Source organism: Psammomys obesus, unplaced genomic scaffold (genome assembly GCF_907164565.1).
Source record: "Psammomys obesus unplaced genomic scaffold, mPsaObe1.curated_primary_1811, whole genome shotgun sequence".
In the NCBI taxonomy this organism is placed as follows: Eukaryota; Metazoa; Chordata; class Mammalia; order Rodentia; family Muridae; genus Psammomys; species Psammomys obesus.
In genome coordinates, this window is record NW_026590062.1 from 10,031,324 (window position 1) to 10,054,695 (window position 23,372).

Sequence of the window (23,372 nt, forward strand, 5' to 3'; positions counted from 1 at the left end):
TTCCTTCCTTCCTTCCTTCCTTCCTTCCTTCCTTCCTTCCTTCCTTCCTTCCTTCCTTCTTTCCTTCTTGTGTGTGTGTGCGCGTGTGCATGCTGGCCTGTGGTCACTGTGTGGCCTGGCTGGCCTGGAAGTTACTACATAGACCAGTCTGGCTTTGGATCTACACATACACAAATAAATAAATAAATGTGATTTTTTTTTTTTTCTCTTTAATCTCAGTGTTTGGGAGGTAGAGGCGGGTGGACCTCTGTGACTTCAAGGCCAGCCTGGTTATTGTGCATATTGAGCTAGCCAAGGCTAGCTAGAGACCCTGTCTGAAAAAGAAAAGAAAGATAAACAACCAATCAAAAAAAAAAAAAAAAAAGTAAGACATACCTTTCATCCCAGCACTCAGGGAGGCAGAGGCAGTCTGATAGAGATTTCCCTTGTCTACAAAGAGAGTCTGGGACAGCCCTGGCTATACAGAGACACACCTTGTCTCAAAAACAAACAATTGGAAAAGTTTATGGTCATCCTTGTCTATATAGTTCTATCCAGAATACATGAGAGGCTACATCGCCTGCCCTCCAAATAATTATAATATATATCCTTATTAGTAACAGAAACTTGTATCTCTGCTGAGAGGAAACAGTGAAAACAAAATGTGACTAAATTTTTTATTTTACCCTCCACTAAAAGAAACAAAAAGGCACAAGTAAAGATACTAGTGAGAGGGTGGGAGAAGGCACAGCAGGGCCAAGCTGGCTGCAGAAAAGCCATCTGGTGGATGTTTTTAACAAAATCTCAATCGTTGGATTTTTACCAATAAAGACTTGGGAGCCAGATGCTGGAGTGAAAAACCTGCTAGCTCAGAGAGGCAGAGAAAGTACCCTGTTGACCTTCCTAGTCAGCTGACATCCGAGAAGAAAAAAAAGCTCCTTTTTCCATCTCCACTCTATCTTAATGCCCTTCAGCTCAATGTCCCTCCTTCCTTTGATTGTTTTTCTGTCTTTCTTTCTTCCTCGAGATAATAGCCGTAGTTGCCCTGGACTCACTTTATATACTAGGATGGTCTCAAACTTACAGCCTGCCTCTGCTTCCCTGAGTGCTGTTATTAAAGGTCTGTGTCTTTGATTTCTTATGTTCACTCCCTGTCAACTGGTTGCTTGCTCCTCCTCTTGACCTATGGTTGACTTTATCTTTTGTTTACCGAAAGCTCTTGGGTTAAAGGTGTGTGCTAGGGCTGAGCCACACCAATAAGAAACTAGTTTTTGAAGTTGGGCTTGGTCGCGCATGCCTTTAATCCATCCCAGCACTCTGAAGAAGATCCCAGCAGGTTCAGTGCCAGCCTAGATTACTTACATAGTGAGTGTGTAGGTAGGTTGAGCTACACTGCAACATTCTCACACACACAGCTAAAAGAAAAAGCACCCTGTAATCTCCCTGCCTCAGCCTGCTGAGTGCTGAGATTATCCCTTTCCAGATGTGGTCTGTGAACCTAGAACCTGACTCAGACTGAGAGCAACACTGAGTTTAGTGCCGATTGTCTCTGCTGCATGTTCTGTAAGGACAGCTGATGGCCTTTCACCTGAGCTAAGGCTGTAAGGAAACTGGTCTTAGACACTGGACTATTCTGGTGGCTGTCCAGTCTCTAGGATTCTTTAGTCCCTTTGCCTGCATGTTGGGGTCTCTGACCTTCCTCTCTGGGTTGTGATTCCCCACAGAATAAAGTGTGTTGTCTTTTCACTTGCATTACTGCTGCACATCAATAGTATGTGTTCACATGGCTGCTAAACATTTTAGTAAATGGAGTAGGAGAGATGGCTCAGCAGTTGAGAGCAATGGGTGTTCTTCAGAAGCTCTGGGTTACATTACTAGTACCTCCATGGCAGCTCACACCTCCAGTTCCAGGAGATCCAGCAGCCTCTTCTGACCTCTGATGGCACCAGCCACAGAAGTGGTGCAGGCAGAACACCCAGAGACAGACAGACAAGACAGACACACACACATGAAGAATTGGAGTGCCCCTCCCCCCAAGCTGATTTTTATTGATGGGTGTGTGGATGCAGACCTTAATCTGTGCACATTCACACAGCAAAATACTACTGAGCAAAATGGAGATGGGACATTGTGACTACCTGGAATTCACTGCTAAGTGACATAAGCCAGACACAGAAAGGAAATCCTGCCTGCCTGGTCTTGCTCAAGGAGCACACAGAAAGTCCGACAGTGTTGTAGGTTGTTGAGGGGGAGGGAAGAGAGATGGGGACTCTTATACAAAATGGGCAGCATTTTGTGTGCTAACTGCACAAAAGTGGTTAAGTACCTTTGTGAGGCTGTGAAACGCTTGGCTGTGATAATTGTATCAGTCTCACACCCACATACACATACACACTAGGCATTGGTTTTGAAAGGACAAGTAGCGTTGGTTCTTCAAAGCAGAGCTTTGTGTTGCTTTTGACTTGTGTTGAAAGTGCTCCTTCCTTCACACCCTACCTGCTTCCTTTCTCCTCTCCTAGACTTTTGTGTAAACTATTTTCCCACTGCATTTGAGTTGCCTGGCAAAATAAAAACTTGATGCTGTATTGAAGGCGCGTAGTCCACCTGAAACTTTGAAACTTGACGTTAAAAGAGTCATTTACAAATGTATTTTTTGCATTTCTTTCTTTATCATGTTGTATACATTGCATACCTGAGGTTAGAGGGTGATTTTTGATTCTTTTTACCATGTGACTCCAGGTTCTAACTCAGGTCATCAGGTTAGTGGGATATGCCTTCACCTGCTACAAGAACTTGGGCTGGAGAGGTGGCTCAGGTTAAGAGCACTGGCTGCTCTTCCAGAGGTCCTGAGTTCAGTTCCCAGCAACCACAAGGTGATTTACAACCAACCATCTATAATGGGATCTGATGCCATCTTCAGGCATGCAGGCATACATGCAGAAAGCACTCATACATTAAAAAAAAAAAGTAGTAAGTTTTTTTTTTTTAAGTTTAAAAAAACCTCAACTTTGTTCTCAAAAAAAAAAAAAAAAAAAAATTCATGAGGAGAAGAGTTGACTCCGTGGTTGTGAGGTGCCCCATGGCTGTTGGGTGTTGAACTTCTAGCCACGAAACGAGCTTTTTGCTTTTTTGGTTTTTTGTTTGTTTGTTTGTTTGTTTGTTTCGTTTTTCGAGACATGGTTTATCGAAGTAGCCTTGGGTGTCCCAGGCTGGCCTTGAACTCACAGAGATCCACCTGCCTTTGCCTCCTTGAGTGCTGGGATCACAGGCATGCACCACTGCACCCAGCTTGTTTTTTAATAGAAAACTTTAATTAGTACATGCTAGGGGCAGTGCTGGACAACAGAAAAATTGTCAGAAGCCCTTGGCAGGATGTTGTAGTTTTGTTGAATTTTGTTGCTGTTGTTTGGTTGGTTGGCTTGTTTTGGTTTTCCAACATAGGATTTCTCTGTGTAGCCCTGGCTGTCCTAGAACTCACTCTATAGACCAGGCTGGCTTTGAACTCACAGATCCTAGTGCTGGGATCAAAGGCATGAGCTACCATTCCTAGCTTCTGGCATGATGTTTTAAATAAAAACTTAAGGTACTTTCTGAAGATCTCAAAGAAAACTATTTCTCATGTTTCTTAGTGAAGGATTATGATAACTGATTTTTTTTTCCGTAGATTATCTTGATAATGGGAATAATAAAATGGCTATTCAGCAAGCTGATAAACTGTTGAAGAAACACAAAGATCTTCACTGTGCAAAGGTAACTGCATTTTCCCTTTAGCAATTTATATTTGTGTGTTATTTATATTTTTTTGAGGCAGGGTCTCTATGTAGTCCAGGCTAGCCTGAAACTTGCTTTGTAGACCAGACTAATCTCAGACTCACAGAGATCCATTTTAAAGGCATGTGGTACAATGCCCAGTGAGTTAGTTGTATTTGTAAGTCTTTATTTCTCCTTTTGATGGTTTTCTATTTTTGAGACAGGGTCAAACTTGCTGTGTAACTGAGAATGACGTTGAAGCTCTGATTCTCCTGCTTTCCTTTCCCAGGCTGTTTCTCCCTGCCTCCTTCCCTCCCTACCTCCCTTCTCAGTGGCTGTACAGATGCCCCAGTGTAAATCAGAGGAGAAACAACTTTCAGGAGCTGGTTCTCTCCTTCTACCAAGTCAGTTTCAGGGTCTGAAGTCAGGTTACCAAGCTTGTCTGACAGGTGTCTCTACCCATGAAATCACCTCCCCAGTTTTCTTGCTCACTGGCCCTTCCTTCCTATATATCACATAGTGTCCTGAGCACTTTATATTGCATAGATAGTATTTAATTGAAATATAACTGTGTGTTAGGGGATACTGCTTCATTATTTTATTTTCACAGTCCCGCCTAGTCAGGGTTTCGTTGTGGTTCTGGCTGTCCAGGAACTCACTTTGTAGACCAGACTAGCCTGAGAGCTGGGATTAAAGGCATGCACCAGCACTACCCAGCTTATTTTCACAATCTCCAGAAACAATATTAGGTACTTTTACTATGACTAGAGTAAGAAGGACTTTTTAGTTGCTGTTTATTTTTAGTTGCTCAGCAGCTCAGTATCCCTTGCAGCTTCTGCTTTCAGCCTAGCTCTTGGTTTGCGTTTCCTTGTCCTCTGTGTGCATGTGTGGGTTTTGGTATACATGTGAGTACATGTTGAAGCAGAGGTGACTTTTTAAAAAATTTACAGTCTGGTAGTAGTGGAAGACACTTTTAATCCCAGTACTGTGGAGGCAGAGGCAAGTGTGAGTTTAAGGCCAGCCAGGTCTGCAGTGTGATTTGTAGTACAGCCAGGACTATACAGAGAAACCCTATCTCAAAAAATTGAACACAAACTAAGATTTTATTATGTATGCGTCTGTCTGTATACCCTCTATCCTCCATGGCTGTGGAGACAAGAATGGGGATTAGTTCGCTTGGAGCTGGAGTCATAGGCCTTGTGAGTGCTGGGATCCAAAGTTTGGTCCTAATTTTATATACCAGCAAGTGCTCTTAATTACTAATTCAGCTCTCCAGCCCGTTTGTTCGTTCATTTATTTTGAGACAGACTTGCACAGGTCTGAAACAGGCCAGGTAGGCTGGGCTGCCTGACTGTCCCGCGAACACTTGCCTTTGCCTTTCCAGCGCTGGTGTTAGGAGCATATGATGATGTTTGGGCTCTGGCTTGGCTATAGTGCTTCCAAGGAAGCGCCTTCTCAGCCTTGCTCCCACCCCCTCCTTGCTTTTTGCAGCTGGCCTCTCACTGTTGTAGCCCAGATGCAGAACTGGTACTCAGCCTTCTGCCTTAGCTTTGCTTTTCTTGTGTAAACTGATTTTTTTCTTCTTGCGGTCAGGTTCTCAAGGCGATTGGTTTACAGAGAACTGGAAAACAGGAAGAAGCCTTCACCTTGGCCCAGGAGGTAGCTGCCCTTGAGCCCACAGATGACAACTCCCTTCAGGCCCTGACAATCCTCTACCGGGAGATGCACCGGCGTAAGTGACTTTCTATGTCGCCCTGAACAGTGGATGGCAGTAGACAGATGAATGGAATGCATTCATTGACTGTGGCCTGTGGAGAACTTCGCCAGGATAGTTAAATGCATTAGCTTCCTTTACTTGGAATGAGAGTCAACTAACTTACTATCTTTCTTTCTTTCTTTCTTTCTTTCTTTCTTTCTTTCTTTCTTTCTTTCTTTCTTTCTTTTTCTTTCTTTCTTTCTTTCTTTCTTTCTCTCTCTCTCTTTCTCCCTCTTTCTCTCTCTTTCTTTCTCTATCTCTCTTTGTCTCTTTTCTTTCTCTTTCTCCCTTTCTTTCTTTCTCTCTTTTTTCTTTCTCTTTCTCTCTTCCTCTCTTTCTTTCTCTTTCTTTCTCCCTCTCTTCCTTTCTCTTTCTCCCTTTCTTTTTCTCTTTCTCCCTCTTTCTCTCTCTTTCTTTCTCTCTCTCTGTCTCTTTTCTTTCTCTTTCTCCCTTTCTCTTTCTCTCTTTTTTCTTTCTCTCTTCCTCCCTTTCTTTCTCTCTCTTTCTCCCTCTCTTCCTTTTTCTTTCTCCCTTTCTTTTTCTCTTTCTTTCTCTCCCTTTCTTTTTCTCTTTCTTTCTCTCTCTCTTTCTTTCTCTCTTTCTCTATCTCTGTCTCTTTTCTTTCTCTCTTTCTTTCTTCCTTTCTTTCTTTCTTTCTTTCTCTCTCTTTTTGTCTCTTTTCTTTCTCTCTTTCTTCTTTTCTTTCTCTCTCCCTCCCTCTCTTTCGTTCTTTCTCTCTTTCTTTCTTTCTCTCTCTCTTCCTCTCTTTCTTTCAGAAATGACAGAGGTATTGACTCCGGCTCCCTATTGCTAGGATTAAATATGTGCACCACCATGCTCCAGCCTCATTTTGGATTTCTTAAATATTTTATTATGAAATATATTGTTTTAGAAACATTATTTACATTGTTTATGTAATTTTAGTACATTTGATGAGTCATAATGAATATTTGTGAAGCTACCCTGTAATTAAGAATAGAATATTCTTGGGCTGGTAAAATGGTTTAGAGGTAAAAACTACTATGGAGATGGACAGCCTGAGTTTAGTTCTCCGAGTCCTCCACAGTAGGCGAGAACAAACTTCTAAGAGTTGTCCTGTAGCCACTGCATGTCTGCTGTGCTCCCTCACACACTCAGCAGTAGGAAAAAAAGGCAGAGTGAACTACAACACTGTTGATGCTGAGAAAGCCTCTGATGTTCTTGCTGAGTCTGTTTTCCCGGAAGTATTTGCTCTCCTGGATAACTTTGATTGACTTGCTTGTTACCCCTCCTTCTCTGCCTCTTTTCTTCTTCCTTGCTCAAGATGGACAATCCGTCTATCTCGGAACCACACCCATAGCCCTCTGCTGCCTTCAGATCTCTGTCCTGTTTCTCTGGTGACAATGCCCCCTTAGCTTATCTTGGGTTTCCTGTTGCTGGGTCTGTGCTTTGTGCTTCTGTGTGATACCTTTCTGGTCTTATGTCCACATTCATTGTTAGGGAATACTCATTCCATGCGGCCACCACATTAGGAATAGAATGTATCAGAGAGCACTTCTTTGCTTAAAGATGAAGAAAGACAATGTTGATTATTTCCATGCTATTGGGGATCAAACCCAGGGCCTCACACATGCTAGGCAAGCTCAGCTCAGCTCCTAAGGTACACTTAATCCTTAACGTTTTTAAGGTTTTTTGTTTTGTTTTTGAAATGGGTGTTACTGGCTAGGCCAGGATAGCCTAGAACTCAGTCCACAGCTAGGCTGGACTCCACCTTGCCAACTCCTATCATAGGCATGGGCTGCCGCACCTAGATGCCTCAACTGTCAGTAAATGCTACAATAGAGGCTTTCTCTTTCATTCAGTTTTTTGTTTTTTTGAGACAGGGTTTCTTGTGTAGCTCTGGCTATCCTGGACTTGCTGTGTAGACCAGGCTAGCCTCGAACTCACAGAGATCTGCCAGCTTCTGCCTTACTTAAGTTCCTGAGTGCTAGGATTTCACGTGTGCGGTGCTGAGCCCAGCTGAGGCTTTCTCTTTCAGTAGGAGTGGAACACAGGCAGCAGACAGTGATCAGATTGGGGTGAGGTAGACTGTTGGGGGTGGACCATGCAAAGAGGGCTGTGATTGGTTGGGGTTTTGCCTAGAACTGGGTACTTGGTGGAACTTACCGAGTGGAAGAGAGGACAGAAGAATCTGGGCAGTGAGAACAGCATGAAAGCCAGGCCATGACACTGTACAGAACCTTGGGGAACTACAGTGACCGTTCCTACAAAGTAAAGGTGCCCTTGTGATGAGGAGGAGTGACCTAACCCATGCTTCATCCAAGCAACACTTGAGCAGAAGAGCAGTGTCCATATGGCACAATGCCTCCTCCTTTAGTGACAAGAGGAACCCTTAACCCAGCGGTTCTCAACCCTTGGCTAGAGACCCCTTTGGGGGTCACATCAGATATTTATATTATGATTCATAACAGGAGCAGAATTACACTTATGAAATAGCAACAAAATCATTTTATGGTTGGGGTTACCACAACATGAGGAACTGTTTTAAAGGATTTTAGCATTAGAAGGGTACACTGATTTAACCAAACAGGAAAATGAAGAGTGTTGGGGTTTTCTCTCATGGAAGCGTAACCAAATCTTGCTTCTCTTCCTCTTAGCGGAGTTAGTCACAAAGCTTTATGAGGCAGCTGTGAAGAAAGTTCCCAACAGTGAGGAGTATCACTCTCACCTCTTTATGGCCTATGCCAGAGTGGGAGAGTACAAGAAGATGCAGCAGGTAACCGCATCCCCACACACCTCTGGTATGGCGTAAAGTCTCTAATGTCATTGAACCGGCTGTGTGTGTGTGTGTGTTGATTGGTCAGTTACATACTGTTCAAAGTTTTGAAATATTTTACTTTATTTTATTTTACTTATATTTTATTTTATTTATTTTACTTTATTTTATTTTTTTATTTTATTTGCCTCTGACTGGCTGATGGTGTATTTGTTTTGGTTTGGTGTCAGCTCCTGATTGCTTTCCTGCTTGATGTTGCTGTTCAGGTTGCAGAAAATGAATGAGCAGAAATGGCAAAGTGCAGAGTAAACAGACAGACAGTTGCTCTAAAGTTTACATCCAGCTAATTGAACTATGTGAGCCTTCTGAGAGTTTAATAAATTCACCAAGGGAAAGTCCCCATGGCTGAAGTTTTTCTTGCTTGCTTGCCAGCGGTGGCTTATTTGCTAGTGATCATATTTTAGGGGTTTTTTGTATAAGGCTTTGAAGGAGCCTTACCTTATTTGGATACAGGTTCGAACTGGTTTCTGTATAGAGCTGACATTCCAGAGAGATCAAAACCTGTGCTTTGAAGCTCCAAGTAGCTGTTTTGCTAATATTTGTTTACTGTTTTTTTATGGCATGATGAGTTACACCCGGGGTCTGCATGCTAGGCAGACATTACTTCTGCCTATCTTCCTTAGCCTTTTGGAAATTGCGTTAGGGCTCGGGGTGTAGCTCCGTTGGTGGAGTGCTTGTCAGGTGTACACAAAGCTCAAGCTGGCATTTTATAGGTTTTTGCCTGCACTGTAGGATATTTTATATTTCTAATACTCAGTATCTCTTTAATCTGACATTATAAAAATTTCCCCTTAAATCATGTCTAAAATTTGCCTTCTAACATTCTTCAACCATTCCTTGAGAGTATGTGTCCCCTGCCGTTAGATATAGGCAGCTCTAGACAGCTTAGGCTGTCTTCCACCTTACCCTGAGGGTCTGCTCTGTCTCCCACCCGTCTTGGTTCTCCTTCCAATGTGCTATCAGGGCCTTCTGTTGCAGGCAACATCCTGGCGCAGCTTCTTATCACCCACCCTGCTTTCTTCCCTTTTTGCCCCTGTGTAGTACCACTAACACTCAATCCTGGAAAGGCAGAGACTTAGAAGTAGACTTTTCCTCTCCCCTTTCAATTCTTTACAACCAGAGTAATTATGTTTCTTTCTTATGAACTTGTTTTCTTTTCTTTCATTTTTGGTGCTGGAGATTGAACATAGGGCCTTGCAAATGCTGGTTGTGTGTCCTTCATGCAAAGCCCAGCCTTTGACTTTGTTTTCTAAAGTAGTTCTAGAGGTTGGACCCAGGGATTTCTGGTTGCTGGACCAGTGCTCTCCTATTAAGCTGTCTCCTGGCCCTCTTGATTTTTCTTTATGTGTGCATGTGTGCTGTGGAGCGCACATCCTTTGGAAGGATAGCAGGCTTTCTTAGCCACTGAGCCATCTTTCCAACCCCATGACTCATTTTTCTTGATTTTGTTCAGACTCATTTCTCCTGCTGAGAATTGATTGGCTTTCTGAGCTGTTGAATGTAAATGTTTGTGTGTCATAAATATCTTCATCTGGTCAAGAACCTTATTTTGTCCTTTAAGGTCTATCTGGGATACTATTTTTTTCAGGGGATTTCATAGTAATACTTCATTTTCTCTTAAAGAGGAAAGAACAACATGTATGTATTTGAACTCACCTTTCTTAAAATCACCTCACGTGATTTTTTTTTTTTAATTTATTGTTACTTTCATTAAATGTATGTGTCTGACCGAGTGTAGTGACACAGACCTGTAATCCCAGCACTCTGGGAGGTAGAGGCAGGTAGACCGATGTGAGGGCAAGACCAGGCCAGCCAAGGCTACGCAGTGAAAAAGTGTATGTGAGTATGTGTATGTAAGTGCTGGAGGCATCAGATCCTCCAGTACAGGAGTTATACGCAATTGTGACCTGTCTGACATGGATATTGGGACTCAAACTCGGGCCTTCTGGAAAGACAGTACGTGCTCTTACACCTCAGCCATCTCTCCAGTCCCCTTTTTATTTTATTTTATATATATGTTTTGCTATGTGGATGTTTGTGTACAGTACCTGAGGAGGCCAGAAGGAAACTATAGATCCCTTGGGTCTGTTAGTTATGGAAGGTTGTGAGCAGCTGTGAGTGTGCGCTGGAAACTGAACCTGATACTTACAGTCAGATTTTGTGTGTTGTGGTAGTCTTCTTAGAACTGTTCTGGGCCTTGTCCACTTGATGAGTTTTGAACTTTGACTTTAGAACAGCAGTTCAGAAGTTGAACTATAACTTAGGATGTAAAACTTGCCATTTATTTATTTGTGTTGCCGATATTTGTGTTGCTGAAGTGGTCACCCAGCACTGCCACCAACTAGGGTATGTAATCGTGTTGCATACATACCCTAGTTGCATCTCCTCAGAAATGTGCCACACATCCAGATTTATTGTTTTCATTTCCAGTTTATTAATTGTTCTCTATCTTCTGTTTTCTAAATTAAGTTCTCTTATCTTTCAGGCTGGCATGGCTCTATATAAGATTGTCCCCAAAAACCCTTACTACTTTTGGTCCGTGATGAGCTTAATCATGCAAGTAAGTATGTGACTCAGTGTGGGATTGAAGTCTTTCTTTACCATCATTGTTTGTAATGAACTTTGAACTTAAGTAATATACTGCACCAAGTGATGGAGGGTCTTTACAGATCACCCTTTGGCCCCTCAAGTTGGGGATACTTGGGGTAGTCTTCATTTAATTCAGTTTTATGTTCTGTGTCTGGGTATTTTGCTTCTAAAGGTGTCTGCAACGTGTGAGCCTGGTGGCCCCAGAGGCCAGAAAAAGGTGTCTGATCTCTTTTAACTGGAATTACAGTTGTGAACTGCCTTTTGGGTACTGGGAATCAAACCAAGGTCCTCTAGAAGAACAGCTGGCTGTCTTAACCACTGAGAGGTTTTGAGCTTCCTTTATTTAGTTTTGAGACAGAGTATCTTTTTGTACTTGCTATGTAACCTAGGTTGACCTCAAACTCAAAATCCTGGTCCTTCGACCTCTTGAATTTGGGGATTACAGGTGTTCATAATGCCTGGCTGCTTAGGATTTTCTCAGCTGTTCAGTTTTACCAATAAAGACTCGGGAGTTAGATGCTGGGTTGAAAGCTTGATGGCTCAGAGAGGCAGAGAAAGAACCCAGCTCTCCTACCTCCTCAGGAGACATCCCCAAAAGATTCCTCCTTCCTCCTGCCATCTCAAATAACTCCTCAAACTTAGTGTCTCTCCCTTCTACTTCCTGTGAATCTCTCTGCCCTCCTAGGTTCCTTTTACTCTCTCTCTCTTATTTATTTATTTTTTTTTCTGTCAGCTGCTGTTTGTTCTGCCTCTTGATCTTTATTTAATCCTGTTCAAGCAGAAAGCTCTTGGATTGAAGGTTGTGTGTTAGGGCTGAGCCACACTGCAACTAGAAACAGGCTTTTCTAGTAAATGCATTCTCTGTGATCAAATATCCTGCAGCAACAGGTCACAGTGGTTGTGGTGTCTACATGGTGACCTGAACAGAGCACGCAGGCGAGAGCTCAAAGTATCACTTATCTTTCCTCCTGTAGTCCATATCTGCACGAGATGAGAACCTCTCAAAAACCATGTTCCTGCCCCTGGCAGAGAGGATGGTAGAGAAAATGGTGAAAGAGGACAAAATAGAAGCTGAAGCGGAAGTGAGTACACACCATTCCTCCATTCCCCAATTGTGACAACACAAGCCTTGTATCCCAATGTCCGACTCCTAGCTGGTGACCCCATCTGGACCTTGAGTAAACAAGACCAGGCAGGCTTAGCTCAGGCGCAGTGAAGCCAAGCTGTTGCCAACAAGTGCACTCTGCCAAGATGTGTGTGGAAAGGGAGATCTTGACACAGTTCTGTTAAATAGTTGTAATGAATACACAGATGCTTATGTTGCTGCTGACATCTCAATACTGCAACTGTTTGTGTCTTTTGCAAGGTCGAACTTTATTATATGATCCTGGAACGGTTGGGGAAGTACCAGGAAGCCCTGGATGTCATTAGAGGGAAATTAGGAGGTAATTTATAGAGTTTTCTGTTTTGTTTTTAATTTGAAGATGAAAATTATTTCTTGTAAACTCCTATGCAGTCATAAAAGTTGAATGACTTTGTGCTTCTCGTCTTCTTTGTTTTCTAAATTTATATTTAAACTATTAAAATATATATATTTAAAATTATTTATTTTATGTGCTTTGCTGTTTTGCCTACATGTATGTCTGTGCTAGAGTTACAGTTTTGAGCTGCTGTGTACGTGCTGGGAATTGAACCTGAGTTCTCTGAAAAAGCATTCAATGCTCTTATCCCCTGAGTCATCTCTTTAGTTCCCATTAAAAATATTTTTATTCCTAGCACTTGGGAGGCAGAAGCAGGCCTGGACTACATAGTGAGTTCTAGGACAGGCAGAGCTATGTAGAGAAAACTGGTAACAAACAAACAATGAAACAATAATTTTTTCTTTTCTTGTATTTTTTTATTTTATTTATTTTATTTTATTTTTGTCTTTGTTTTTGTTTTTTGAGACAGGGTTTTTCTGTGTAGCCTTGGTTTTCCGGCACTCTCTTTCTAGGCCTCAAACTCACAGCAATCCAGCTGCCTCTGTCTGAGGAGTGCTGGGCCTAAAGCCGTGTGCTACCATGCCTGGTTCAGTAATTTTTTTTTTTTTAATTAATTCTTTGAGAATTTCTTATAATGCATTTTGATGCTATTCATTCTCCAACCTCTCCTATCTTCCTCCAGGTTTCCTCTACCTTACTTTTCTCGTGCCCTACCTCCAGTTTCTTCCTTTGAGCCCAGTTTGTGCTGCCTGAAAACTCCTGGGTTAAACTGTTTGTTTGTCTCTGTTTTTTGAGGCAGCATTTCTTTGTATATCCTGGCTGTCCTGGAACTTGCTCAGTAGATCAAACTGGCCTCAAACTCAAAGATCTGCCCACCTCTGCCTCCTGAGTATGGGTATTAAAATTGTTCGCTACCAACACTGGGCTGCCTTAAAATGTTTTTAACTAAAGATAATTCATGGCTTTAGACTGAAGGTGTATGAGAGGGTGTATCCAGGATCTTCTACCCTGTTGCTTGCTCTTGCCAGGTTTTAAGTGTATGAGTATTTTACTGCATGTGTGGAGTGTGTGTCATGTTTGTAATGCCCACAGATGCCCTGGGATTACTGTTATGGATGGTTGTGAGCTGCCATGTGGGTTCTAGGGATTAAACCTGGGTCCTCTGCAGCAGCAACAGTGCTCTTAACTGCTGAGCTCTCTCTTCAGCCTGTTGTCTTGTGAGGTGTTTGAGACAGTCTTACCTCTGCAACCTTGGATGTAGCTCAGGCTGGCCTCAAACAGCAGTCATTCTGCCTCGGCCTCCTAAGTATTGGGATTACAGGCAGAGCCTTCATGCCTGGCAAAACTGTCCTTCTTTGGCTTTTGAAGACAAAGTCTTGTTGCGTAGGGCTGACTGGCCTGGAATTCATTATGTGGACCAAATTAGCTTCTAACCCTGGCCTCTGTGTCCCGCGTGCTGGCAGAATAGGTATGCATCATCACATCTGAGCCCAGTCTTTTTTTTTTTTCTTTCCTTTCTTCTTTCAAACATTTACTTTTATTTTATATGTATGGGTATTTGCCTGAATGCATGCCTACATCATATATATGAAGTGACCATGGAGGCCAGAAGAGGGCATCAGGGCCCCTGGAACTGGAATTACTGATAGTATTGAGCTGCAGTGTGGGTGCTAGTAACTGAACCCTGGTCCTCTTGAAGAGCAGTCTGTGTTCTTTACCACGGTGCCACCTCTTCAGCCCCTTCTTTGGTTTTTGGTGTAGCTTGACCTTCTTCAGATAGATGCAAGGTTGTCTCTGTGAGCCCCATTGATAATGTACTTGCTACTTACTGTCTTTCTCGCCCAACTCTTCTAAGTAGTTTTGTCTTCTACTTTAAAATGTCATCTTTCTGTGGCTGGAGAGATTGCTCAGGGGTTAAGAGCACAGCCTGTTCTTCCAGAGGTCCTGAGTTCAATTCCTAGCAACTACATGTCTCATAATCATCTATAATGAGATCTGGTACCCTCTTCTAGCCTACAGCACACATGTAAGCAGAGCACTATATACATAGTAAATAAATCTTTTAAAAAAGTCACCTTTCTTACCCCATTTCAAATGTGTCCGCTGAGCTTTCTAGTCCTGAAATGCTAGATTTTACATGTGGCTCATCCGTGATTATCAAAAGTCATTGTTGGGAGTTTTCTATTTAGGAAGATGATCTATGTAAGATAGTGTGTATTCTAAGAGGGAGCAAGAAAATGTGACCTTGTTTTTCCTGTAATTGGGTTTTATTCTGAGATGTGAAACCAGCCCACCACTTTTGTACTTTTTATTGTAGAGAAGTTGACAAGTGAAATTCAGAGTCGGGAAAACAAATGCATGGCCATGTACAAGAAACTGAGCAAGTGGCCAGAGTGCAATGCCCTTTCCCGACGCCTCCTGTTGAAAAAGTGAGTTGATGTTACTGCTTGTGGGGCAAGATTTCCAGGCCCCACCTGAGACTGATGCTCTCTGTGTGCCATGAGGGTTCTGGGTGTCTTTTAGAGGTTTGGAAGTTTTCAATGAGCTTTACTTTCTATTATGGTCCAGTGTTGCCTTTATGGTGGTAGCTGAGCTGGGTCTTGGGGAGTAGCACTTATTCCTACATTTGACACTCAGAGGGGCTGCCCTCTCCACCCAGTTCCTCTATAGAAAGAGCTCATTGGGAGCTTTTGTTAGTTTTTGAGCATCTCAGCCTCAGGCTATCACAGCCTTGGCATCACCCACCTTGGGGCTCCTGGTACATGAAGGGTATGATTAGAAAATGGGTTGCAGTCACGGTTCCTAAAGCAGCTTTATCACAACCTGGGTTTAATCCTGTGTGCATCGTTCAATCTGATTTTAGCTCTGATGACTGGCAGTTCTATCTGACTTATTTCGATTCTGTCTTTCGACTGATTGAAGAGTCCTGGACACCTCCTGCTGAAGGGGAACAGTAAGTCACCATCTTTTTCACTTCCATATCTTAATATTTAAAGGGGGATGTGTGTTACATATTTTTAAATGTTTTTCAGAGATTACATTTTATTTTATATATATGAGTAATTTACCAATATGTATATGTATGCACTGTATGTGCATAGTGCTCAGGAAGACTAGAAAAGGGCATTGTATCTTCTGAAACAGGAGTTATTGATGAGTGAGCTGCTGTGTGGATGCTGGGAACTGAACCTCTGAAATAGCCAGTGCTCATAACTGCTGAGCCATCTCTGTAGCCTGTATGTTGCATTTTAAAAGGTTTGGTTTGGGCAAGTTACAGTGACACTTTTGGGTTTCTTTACCTGTGTCCCCAAATGGTTGTTATCTTTGTTGAGTTAGTGTCTTTGCCCGTGCACTGAGAGTTGACCCCAGGGTCAAGCCTTTTCAGCACTGAACTGCATCTCCAGTACAAGGATTGCTGTTTTGCATTAGCCCAAGGAATGGGGTCACAGGCATGTGCCAGCATGTCTGGATTTTAGTGGTACTTCTGAGTGTGATGGAACAAAAGGAGTTCATTGTGCATCAGTGTTTTATCTTTCCAGTCCTTTCAAATAACCCTTTGGGTTACTGTAATAATCACATGTACCTGTATAACTTCTTTTTTTAGTCCCCATGTGGTGTCCCATGTAACCTATTAGTGTAAAATAAATCCCAGCAGCACCTCACCTCCCCACTTGCTCCTGTTATTTGTTAATGCAGCTATGTACCATGAGAGTGGGGCTTTTTGTTAGTGGCTCAAGAACATCTCAGAGATGTTTTTATAATCCATTAATGTTTCTGCTTTGGACGGTAATTGAATTATTACAGAATTTTTCTACCCGCCTTTCTAAATTAAAGTTATATTTGTTTATTTGTTTTATGTGTGAATGCTCTGTCTGCATGTACCTGCATGTTAGGAGAGGGCACCAGTTTTCAGTATAGATGGTTGTGAGCCATCATGTGTTTGCTAGGAATTGAACATAGGACCTCTGGAAGAGCAGACAGTGCTCTTCACCTCTGAGCCATTTCTCCAGCCCCGTTCCCCCTTTTATATAAGTAATATTAAGCAAGTTTAAGTTGAATCTTTAAGAATTAGTATTTTTTTAAAAAAAAGCTTTATTTAGCCAGGTGTGGTGGTGCACACCCTGAATTCTAGCGCTCTGGAGGCAGAGGCAGAGGCAGAGGGATCTCTGTGAATTTGAGGCCAATCTGGTTTACAGAGTAAGTTCTAAGACAGCCAGAGCTACACAGAGAAACCCTGTCTCAACACCAAACCAAGCTGGTCTCAGTGGCGCATTCCTGTAATCCCAGCACTTGGGAGACAAAGGCAGGCAGATCTCTGTAAGCTCAAGGCCAGCCTGGTCTACAAAGTGAGTCTAGGATAGCCAAAGCTACACAGAGAAACCCTGCCTCGAAAAACTATAAAGGAAAAAACAAAACAAAACAAAAATCTTTATTCATCTATTTGTGTGTGTGCTTGTGTGCCACCACATGTGCATGTAGGTCAGAGGACACCTTGTAGGAGTCCCCTCTTCCTTCTGTTTGGTCCTGGGGTAGAGCTCAGGTGGTCAGGCTCACAGTGGTGGTGCTTTAACCACTTTGCCACCTCACTATCTTTAAAGATGTGGGAGTAGTTTGTTATTCTACAGTATCCAGGAATCAAAGCTAAGAGTAATTTTGTTAATTACTACCTGTTAGGTCAGGCTCATGAATTTCTCACACCTGCTTGACCTCACTCGATGGAGGCTGCATCACTACTCATGTCAGGGACTCTGCCCAGCACTTTGATTTCCTGCTAGCTCTTGCCTTTTCTTTTGTTTCTTTGCAACAGGCTCTCTATGTAGCGCTGGCTGTCCTGGAAGTATGTGGACCAGCCTGGGTCAGCCTCTTCACCCTGGTACTGGGAGCTCTTGACCTTTTGAGGCAAGGTCTTGACCTGCAGACCGTGCTGACCTTGTTGAGTTTCCAGCTGCTTCCTACAGGCAGGGGTTGTAGTTGTCACCACATTCAGCCACTGTTCTTTCATTGCTCCTGTTGTTTCTTAAGATCAGTCTGAGGCAGCTACGGTGTCCTCTGTTTCCTCTAGTTCCTTAGAAGGGGAAGTACACTGCTCTGCAGAAGACGCTGTAAAGTTTATAGAGGATCGGATAACGGAGGCATCGCAAAGCTCTCGACACCTCCGAGGCCCACACCTAGCTAAGCTGGAGCTCATCAGGCGCCTGCGGAGTCAAGGTTGTAACGAAGAGTACAGGCTGGGTAAGAAATGGTTGGATAGTGGTGAAACCCAGAGAAGATGAGAGGTCTCCCAAATCTTGAGTGCAGTATTCATTATCAATGCACTTACTGACTGAAAATAGTTACCAAAGATGGTTTATTTACAAGACCCGTCTTCCGCCCATATTCATCTTGGCTTTTTATATAAGTGTGTGTTTAGTTCATTGTGCACTTGATGACCCAGTTAAAGAGAAATTTCCAGTCTCAACCATTTTCAACACTTCTCAGAGTATGTCAGTGTTCTCTTCCCTTTTGCTTTATCATGAATGGATCTTCTCACTCAGTAGCCCAAACTGGCCTGGAACTCAGTCTCCCCAGTCTGAGCTACCATTCTTAGCTTTTTTTTTTTTTTTTTTTTTTAGAAAGTGGGAAGGGCAGCCTGGAGCTCACAGTGTAATTCAGGATAGCTTTAAACTGCCTTTATCTCCCAAGTGCTAGGATTGCCGGTATGCCCAACATATGACTCTTATTTTTTTCTTTTTTGATATAGGGAGTGCTAGAATTAAAGATGTGTACCACCATGCCTGGGTTTAAACAAAGTTAATTTAAATAAAACAGATCCTTTTAGATTAGGCATGTCTCTAATCTAATTAGGTATGTTCTAGAAATTGCCTCAGTCTATAGCTAATTTATTGTATTCTTTAAGGTGACCCAGAAGAGTTAATGTTCCAGTATTTCAAGAAGTTCGGGGATAAGCCATGTTGCTTCACAGACCTGAAGGTGTTTGTTGACCTCTTGCCTGCTGCCCAGTGCACACAAGTACGTGTCCCTCAGAGTGCTGCTACTGGCTGAAGTGTCCAAACAGACACTTCAGCAGGAGGTGGTATAGTAACTGTCCTGCAGCCACAGTGCTCGGCACTGTCACATCCTGTAAGTCAGAATTAAAGCCAGTGGACTTTCTCCACAACAAGAGGAACTTCATTTTTCTGAGACAGGATCACATACTCAGGGCCCTTCCTCTCCCTTCAAATGCTGAGATCAAGTGTGAGCCACTGAGTCCAGCTAACTTCTCATCTAGTGGCTGAGCATGCCTAAGTCAAGCTAGGCTGGTACTTTTGTAGCCTGTACCTCCTGCTGAGTCCTTACATGCTAGAGTGCCATACATAGGAGCACCCTAAACAGCAGTTCTCAATCTTCCTAACATTGCAACCCTTTAATACAGTTGCTCATGTTGTTGTGACCCCAACCACACAGTTATTTTATTGCTTGATATCTGTATTTTGCTGCTGTATGAGATGTAGTTTAAAGGTCTGATATACAGGATGTATGATACGCGATCCCTGTGAAAGGATCATTCAACCCACAAAGGTGTCACAACCATAGATTGAGAATCACTGCCCTAGACGGTTTCATACTCAAAGTGTTTAGCACGTGCTCCAGAGCCGTCCTTTGTTAGGCACTTGGAGTCCTCTGTCCACTGAAGCAGTGTGCCTGAGGTGGAATACAGCACCATGTAAAGTGAGAAGGCCATGGATAAAGCCAGCAGTTCCCATCTACTTTTTTACTAGTAACCATGTAGCAAAGCTTGTGAGGACTGGAAGCCTTGCTGTGCCAAAGCTGATGCTTTCTGTTCCCATTAGGAGTGAATGAAGTGGATTGAGAATAGTGGAATGCATGTCTTCAATCCACCAGGACTCAGTACTTTGGCAGGCTTTAACCTGTCTAGGGCACATGTATGGTACATGATATTAATCTCAGATACCTAACTCATAGGATCCAGTCATCTCAATGGGGCTCTGAAAGACTGCATTGCTTTAGTGGAACTGTTCTTGGGATAGACCTACAAACTATCGGGTAAAATGTAACATGTAGAAAAGAATCTGGGTTCTAGGAGCATTTGATGTTTACAAGAGAAAAAGAGGTGAGTAGGTAAGTTTGGTCTGGGAAAGATATATTTGGACAGCTGTCATGTAGAAGAGGGAGGGGAGGAGGGAATAGAATTTTTGGTTCAGTGAGAAAAAGGTAATAGTCAGAGTCCTCCAAAAAGTACGGTGAGTTTTGTTTTGGAGGGAATCTAAGTAGAATCCAGGTGACCATGTGGACCAGATTACTTGAGCTCATGTGAGCAGGTCATGTTCTGAGCAATGGGGGAGAGGGTCTTGTCCAACAGTGCTGGCCTTCTTCCTGCTGGAAGCACTGGGTGGCAGGGCTGTTCTGAGGAGAAGGCTCTGTCTCCTGCCAAAGACTCTGATGAAGGCTGCATGAAGGCTTCTGAGCAGCTGTACTTGACGGGTTTGTTTGAGTACCAGGGAACCCCACACAACAAGGCTTGTTTCCTTAGAGGAGGCTGCTGGCTCAAGAATGAAAGCTAGTCCAGGGAGTCTCATAGTCTTATTTTACTTTGTAATTTTGCTATAACTTTTTAAAAGTTAAAAAAAAAAATCAGGTTTTTAAAGATAGATTCTTTGGGAGCTGGAGAAATAGCCCAGTGATTAAGAGCACTGGCTGCTCTTGTAGAAGCCCATGTTTGATTCCTAGCACCCACATGACTTACGACTACCTGTAACTCCAGTCCCTAGGCATCTGGTGACCTCTTCTGGCTTCCATGAGCATTACACTCAGTAATCCACTGAGTAGTCCACTGGCATATGCAGGTACACACACACAATGAAATGTGGGGTAGAAAAAGGATCTCTTATACTCCAGGCTGCATAGCAGTGGATGACCTTGAACTTGCTCCACCTCCCCAGGCATGCAACACCACACCTGGTGTGGGAGGTAGAGGCTGAACAATAGCTGTTGGTGGTAGAGATGGCACAGTGCAGGGGTTCTTTTTATAGAGCATCTCAGGTGATATAATGTGCTTGCATTGTGTGGCCTTTGTTCATCCTCTCTGCAGTTCATTAACCAGCTTCTTGGAGTTGTTCCGTTGTCAACACCAACAGAGGATAAGCTTGCTCTGCCAGCTGACATCCGAGCCCTGCAGCAGCATCTGTGTGTTGTGCAGCTGACAAGGCTCCTTGGCTTGTACCATATCATGGATAAGAATCAGAAGCTGGATGTGGTCAGAGAATTAATGTTAAGGTACCAGCATGGACTGGAATTTGGTGAGTAGCTGTTCAGATGGGTGAAGTCTTCCCTGCCCTGTACCCCAGTTCTGCTAAGACTGAGAAGTCAGGAATATTGGATCATGTGCCTGGCTTTCTGAGTACTCAGAAGCTTTCTTAGTCCTATTGTTGTGTGGTGCCTCTTCTCATCAGCTGGGCTGTTCATGGTTCTTAAATGTATTCATGATATGTGAGGGTTTTTGAACTTGGGAGATCTGTCCTTAGTCTTCATAAAGGCTGTGTGAAGCAGTGTGCTTTGTAAGGTAAATGTCCAGTTTGGAAGCAGGGACCCCTCCGACTAGATTTGCTGGACACTTGATGGAAATGCAAGTGCTCAGTAAAGTTGTTGCAAAAGCATTGCTGTACATACTACTTGGCAGGGGAGGTTGGGCCGTGGTTCTTTCTTTAACGTCAGACTTCTTCAGATCTTTCCCTTGTGACTGGCATGTACACCTGGGAACGTTTCTGTTCTAGCTGAGTGTGACTTTTTTTAAGCCTTTGGTTTGTATTCATCCATCCATCCATCCTTCCATCCTTTCTCCTATACATTCTCTTCTTACCAGAGATGGAAGCCAGGGCCTCATGTATGCTGGGCAAGTACTTTATTTCCACTCTACATCCTCAGTTATTATGGCTTGAATCTGTCTTCAGTATGTTTTCTTTTTCCTCTTTCTCTGCCTGTTATTTTTCTTTCTTAAAAAGCAAATAAACAAAAGCCTCTTGTAGTAGCACTTGATGAATAAGTATTAAGAACAGATGTGATTTTCCCCTAGGGCGCTCTTGTTTGAAGACAGAGTTGCAGTTCTCTGACTATTACTGCCTCCTCGCTGTCCATGTGCTCATTGATATCTGGAGAGAAGCAGGTAGGACATCTGTGTCAGCTCTTGGGCTTGCTTGGTGTTGGAGGCCTCACACTGTGCAAGCTCCACATTCACAACTTTCTTAGACCCAGCTCTTCCTGCTCTCTAATGAGCAGCTATCTGATTGTTTTGTTTTATTTTATTTATTTATGTACTTTCTTAATATAGGAGTGCTTTGTTTGCATAGTACACCTGAGTGCTAGAAGAGGCCATCAGTACCATTTTGGTCATGAGCCACCATGTGGGTGCTGGGAATTGAACCCACTTTCTTCTGGAAGAGCAGACAGTGCTCTTAACCACTGAGTCATCTTTCCAGCCTCATGGTTTCTCAATGTAGCTGCATAAAGAATAGTCGCCATGAAACAAAGCTAGAGTTCAAGCGGACCACATTGACTCAGAGGTAGATGGGCAGCCCCGCAGAACAGAAAAACCCTTTATTTACCTTAAAAAATTATAGTAAAAAATGTTTGTTTGGTTTGTTTGTTTTTATATTTTGATTTTTGAGACAAGGTCTCACCTTGTATTCCTGGCAGACTGAAACTCACTTTGTAGACCAGGCTGGCCTCAAACTCAGAGAAGTCCACCTGCCTCTGCATCCCGAGTGCTGAGATTAGAGAAGTGCGCTACCACATTTGCTTCTTAAAAAAAAAAAAAAAAAAAAAGCATTTTATGTGTTTATGTGTATATATATCCTGTGGACACAAATGTGCCATGGCTCATGTGTAAAGGTCAGGGGACAACTGGAGGAAGCAGTTCACCTTCCATGTGGGACCCAGGGATTGAACTCGGCTGCGCTTTGTTTGGGAGCACTTATCTGCTGAGGCACCTCTCTAGTTCTAATAGAGTTTTTGTTGTTGTTTTGTTTGTTTGTTTGTTTGTTTGTTTAAGTATCATGTGTGGTATTACATATGAAATAAAAATGACATGTTAGGATAATATCTTGTAGGTCTTGTAGGGAAAACTCTGCAGGGAAGGGTTAGCATTCTCCAGTTCTTAAAAGCCTTTCTCTTCTCCAAATCTGAGATTTGGAGAATCTATGAGATTCCATGATTCCCTCCCAAGATCATGCAGCATTTTTTTTTTCACACTGTATTTAAGCACTGATGTAACTACTGAGGGACTTTGTATTCAAGGAGATTTCCTGTTTTGATCCCAGGTCTGTATCTAAAAATAGTAAGCATCCTCTCATTGATAGCCTCGTCAGTTCAGGTGATGATGTCGGCAGGTTCGTTGTTAGGAAATCTGTTCTTAAAGATGAGTTGATAATGATGTGTTTTGATTCTAGGTGAGGAGACTGCCATGTGGCAGGCCCTGACTCTGCTGGAAGAAGGCTTAACACACAGCCCATCCAATGCTCAGTTCAAATTGCTGCTTGTTCGAATCTACTGCATGCTGGGTGCATTTGAGCCAGTGGTGGATCTTTACTCCAGCCTTGATGCCAAGCATATCCAGCACGACACCATTGGGTTGGTAGTATATACTCTGAATACTGAGCAGGCAGCTGCGCCAGGCCTTGGGAACTCACTTGTGCAGACAGTGGCAATGCAGGGCTCCAGGTACTAGTCAGGGCATGAGGATCTGCATCTCTGAGCTAGAGTTTGAAGCTTCAGAACAGTCAAATGGTTCCCCAGAGACAGCACCAGCTGTTGGACAAGGCGCAGTTGCGCCCTTTTTTGGGGTGTATATTTCGGACTTTATTTTGGACTCTCTACTCCCTTGCTCTTGCCTCTGATCCAAGGCTTCACTTTGAGTTTGAGTTTGTGCTATGCTATGCAATTACTTAAGGGCATTTCTTTCTTTCTTTCTTTCTTTCTTTCTTTCTTTCTTTCTTTCTTTCTTTCTTTC

General features: G+C 43.0%; 1 protein-coding gene across 1 annotated transcript in view; it reads left to right on the top strand.

Annotated features, from left to right (window-relative positions):
• The window catches only part of Naa25 (N-alpha-acetyltransferase 25, NatB auxiliary subunit), a 49,384-nt gene that overhangs the window by 5,379 nt on the left and 20,633 nt on the right, over positions 1-23,372 (top strand). The window contains exons 2-14 of the mRNA XM_055606225.1: positions 3,644-3,729; positions 5,323-5,461; positions 8,122-8,240; positions 10,786-10,860; positions 11,864-11,971; positions 12,256-12,334; positions 14,688-14,799; positions 15,234-15,323; positions 17,433-17,602; positions 18,267-18,379; positions 20,460-20,667; positions 21,441-21,530; positions 22,813-22,993. Coding sequence (XP_055462200.1) covers positions 3,644-3,729; positions 5,323-5,461; positions 8,122-8,240; positions 10,786-10,860; positions 11,864-11,971; positions 12,256-12,334; positions 14,688-14,799; positions 15,234-15,323; positions 17,433-17,602; positions 18,267-18,379; positions 20,460-20,667; positions 21,441-21,530; positions 22,813-22,993 — 1,570 coding nt within the window. The remainder of the gene's footprint in view (positions 1-3,643; positions 3,730-5,322; positions 5,462-8,121; positions 8,241-10,785; positions 10,861-11,863; positions 11,972-12,255; positions 12,335-14,687; positions 14,800-15,233; positions 15,324-17,432; positions 17,603-18,266; positions 18,380-20,459; positions 20,668-21,440; positions 21,531-22,812; positions 22,994-23,372) is intronic.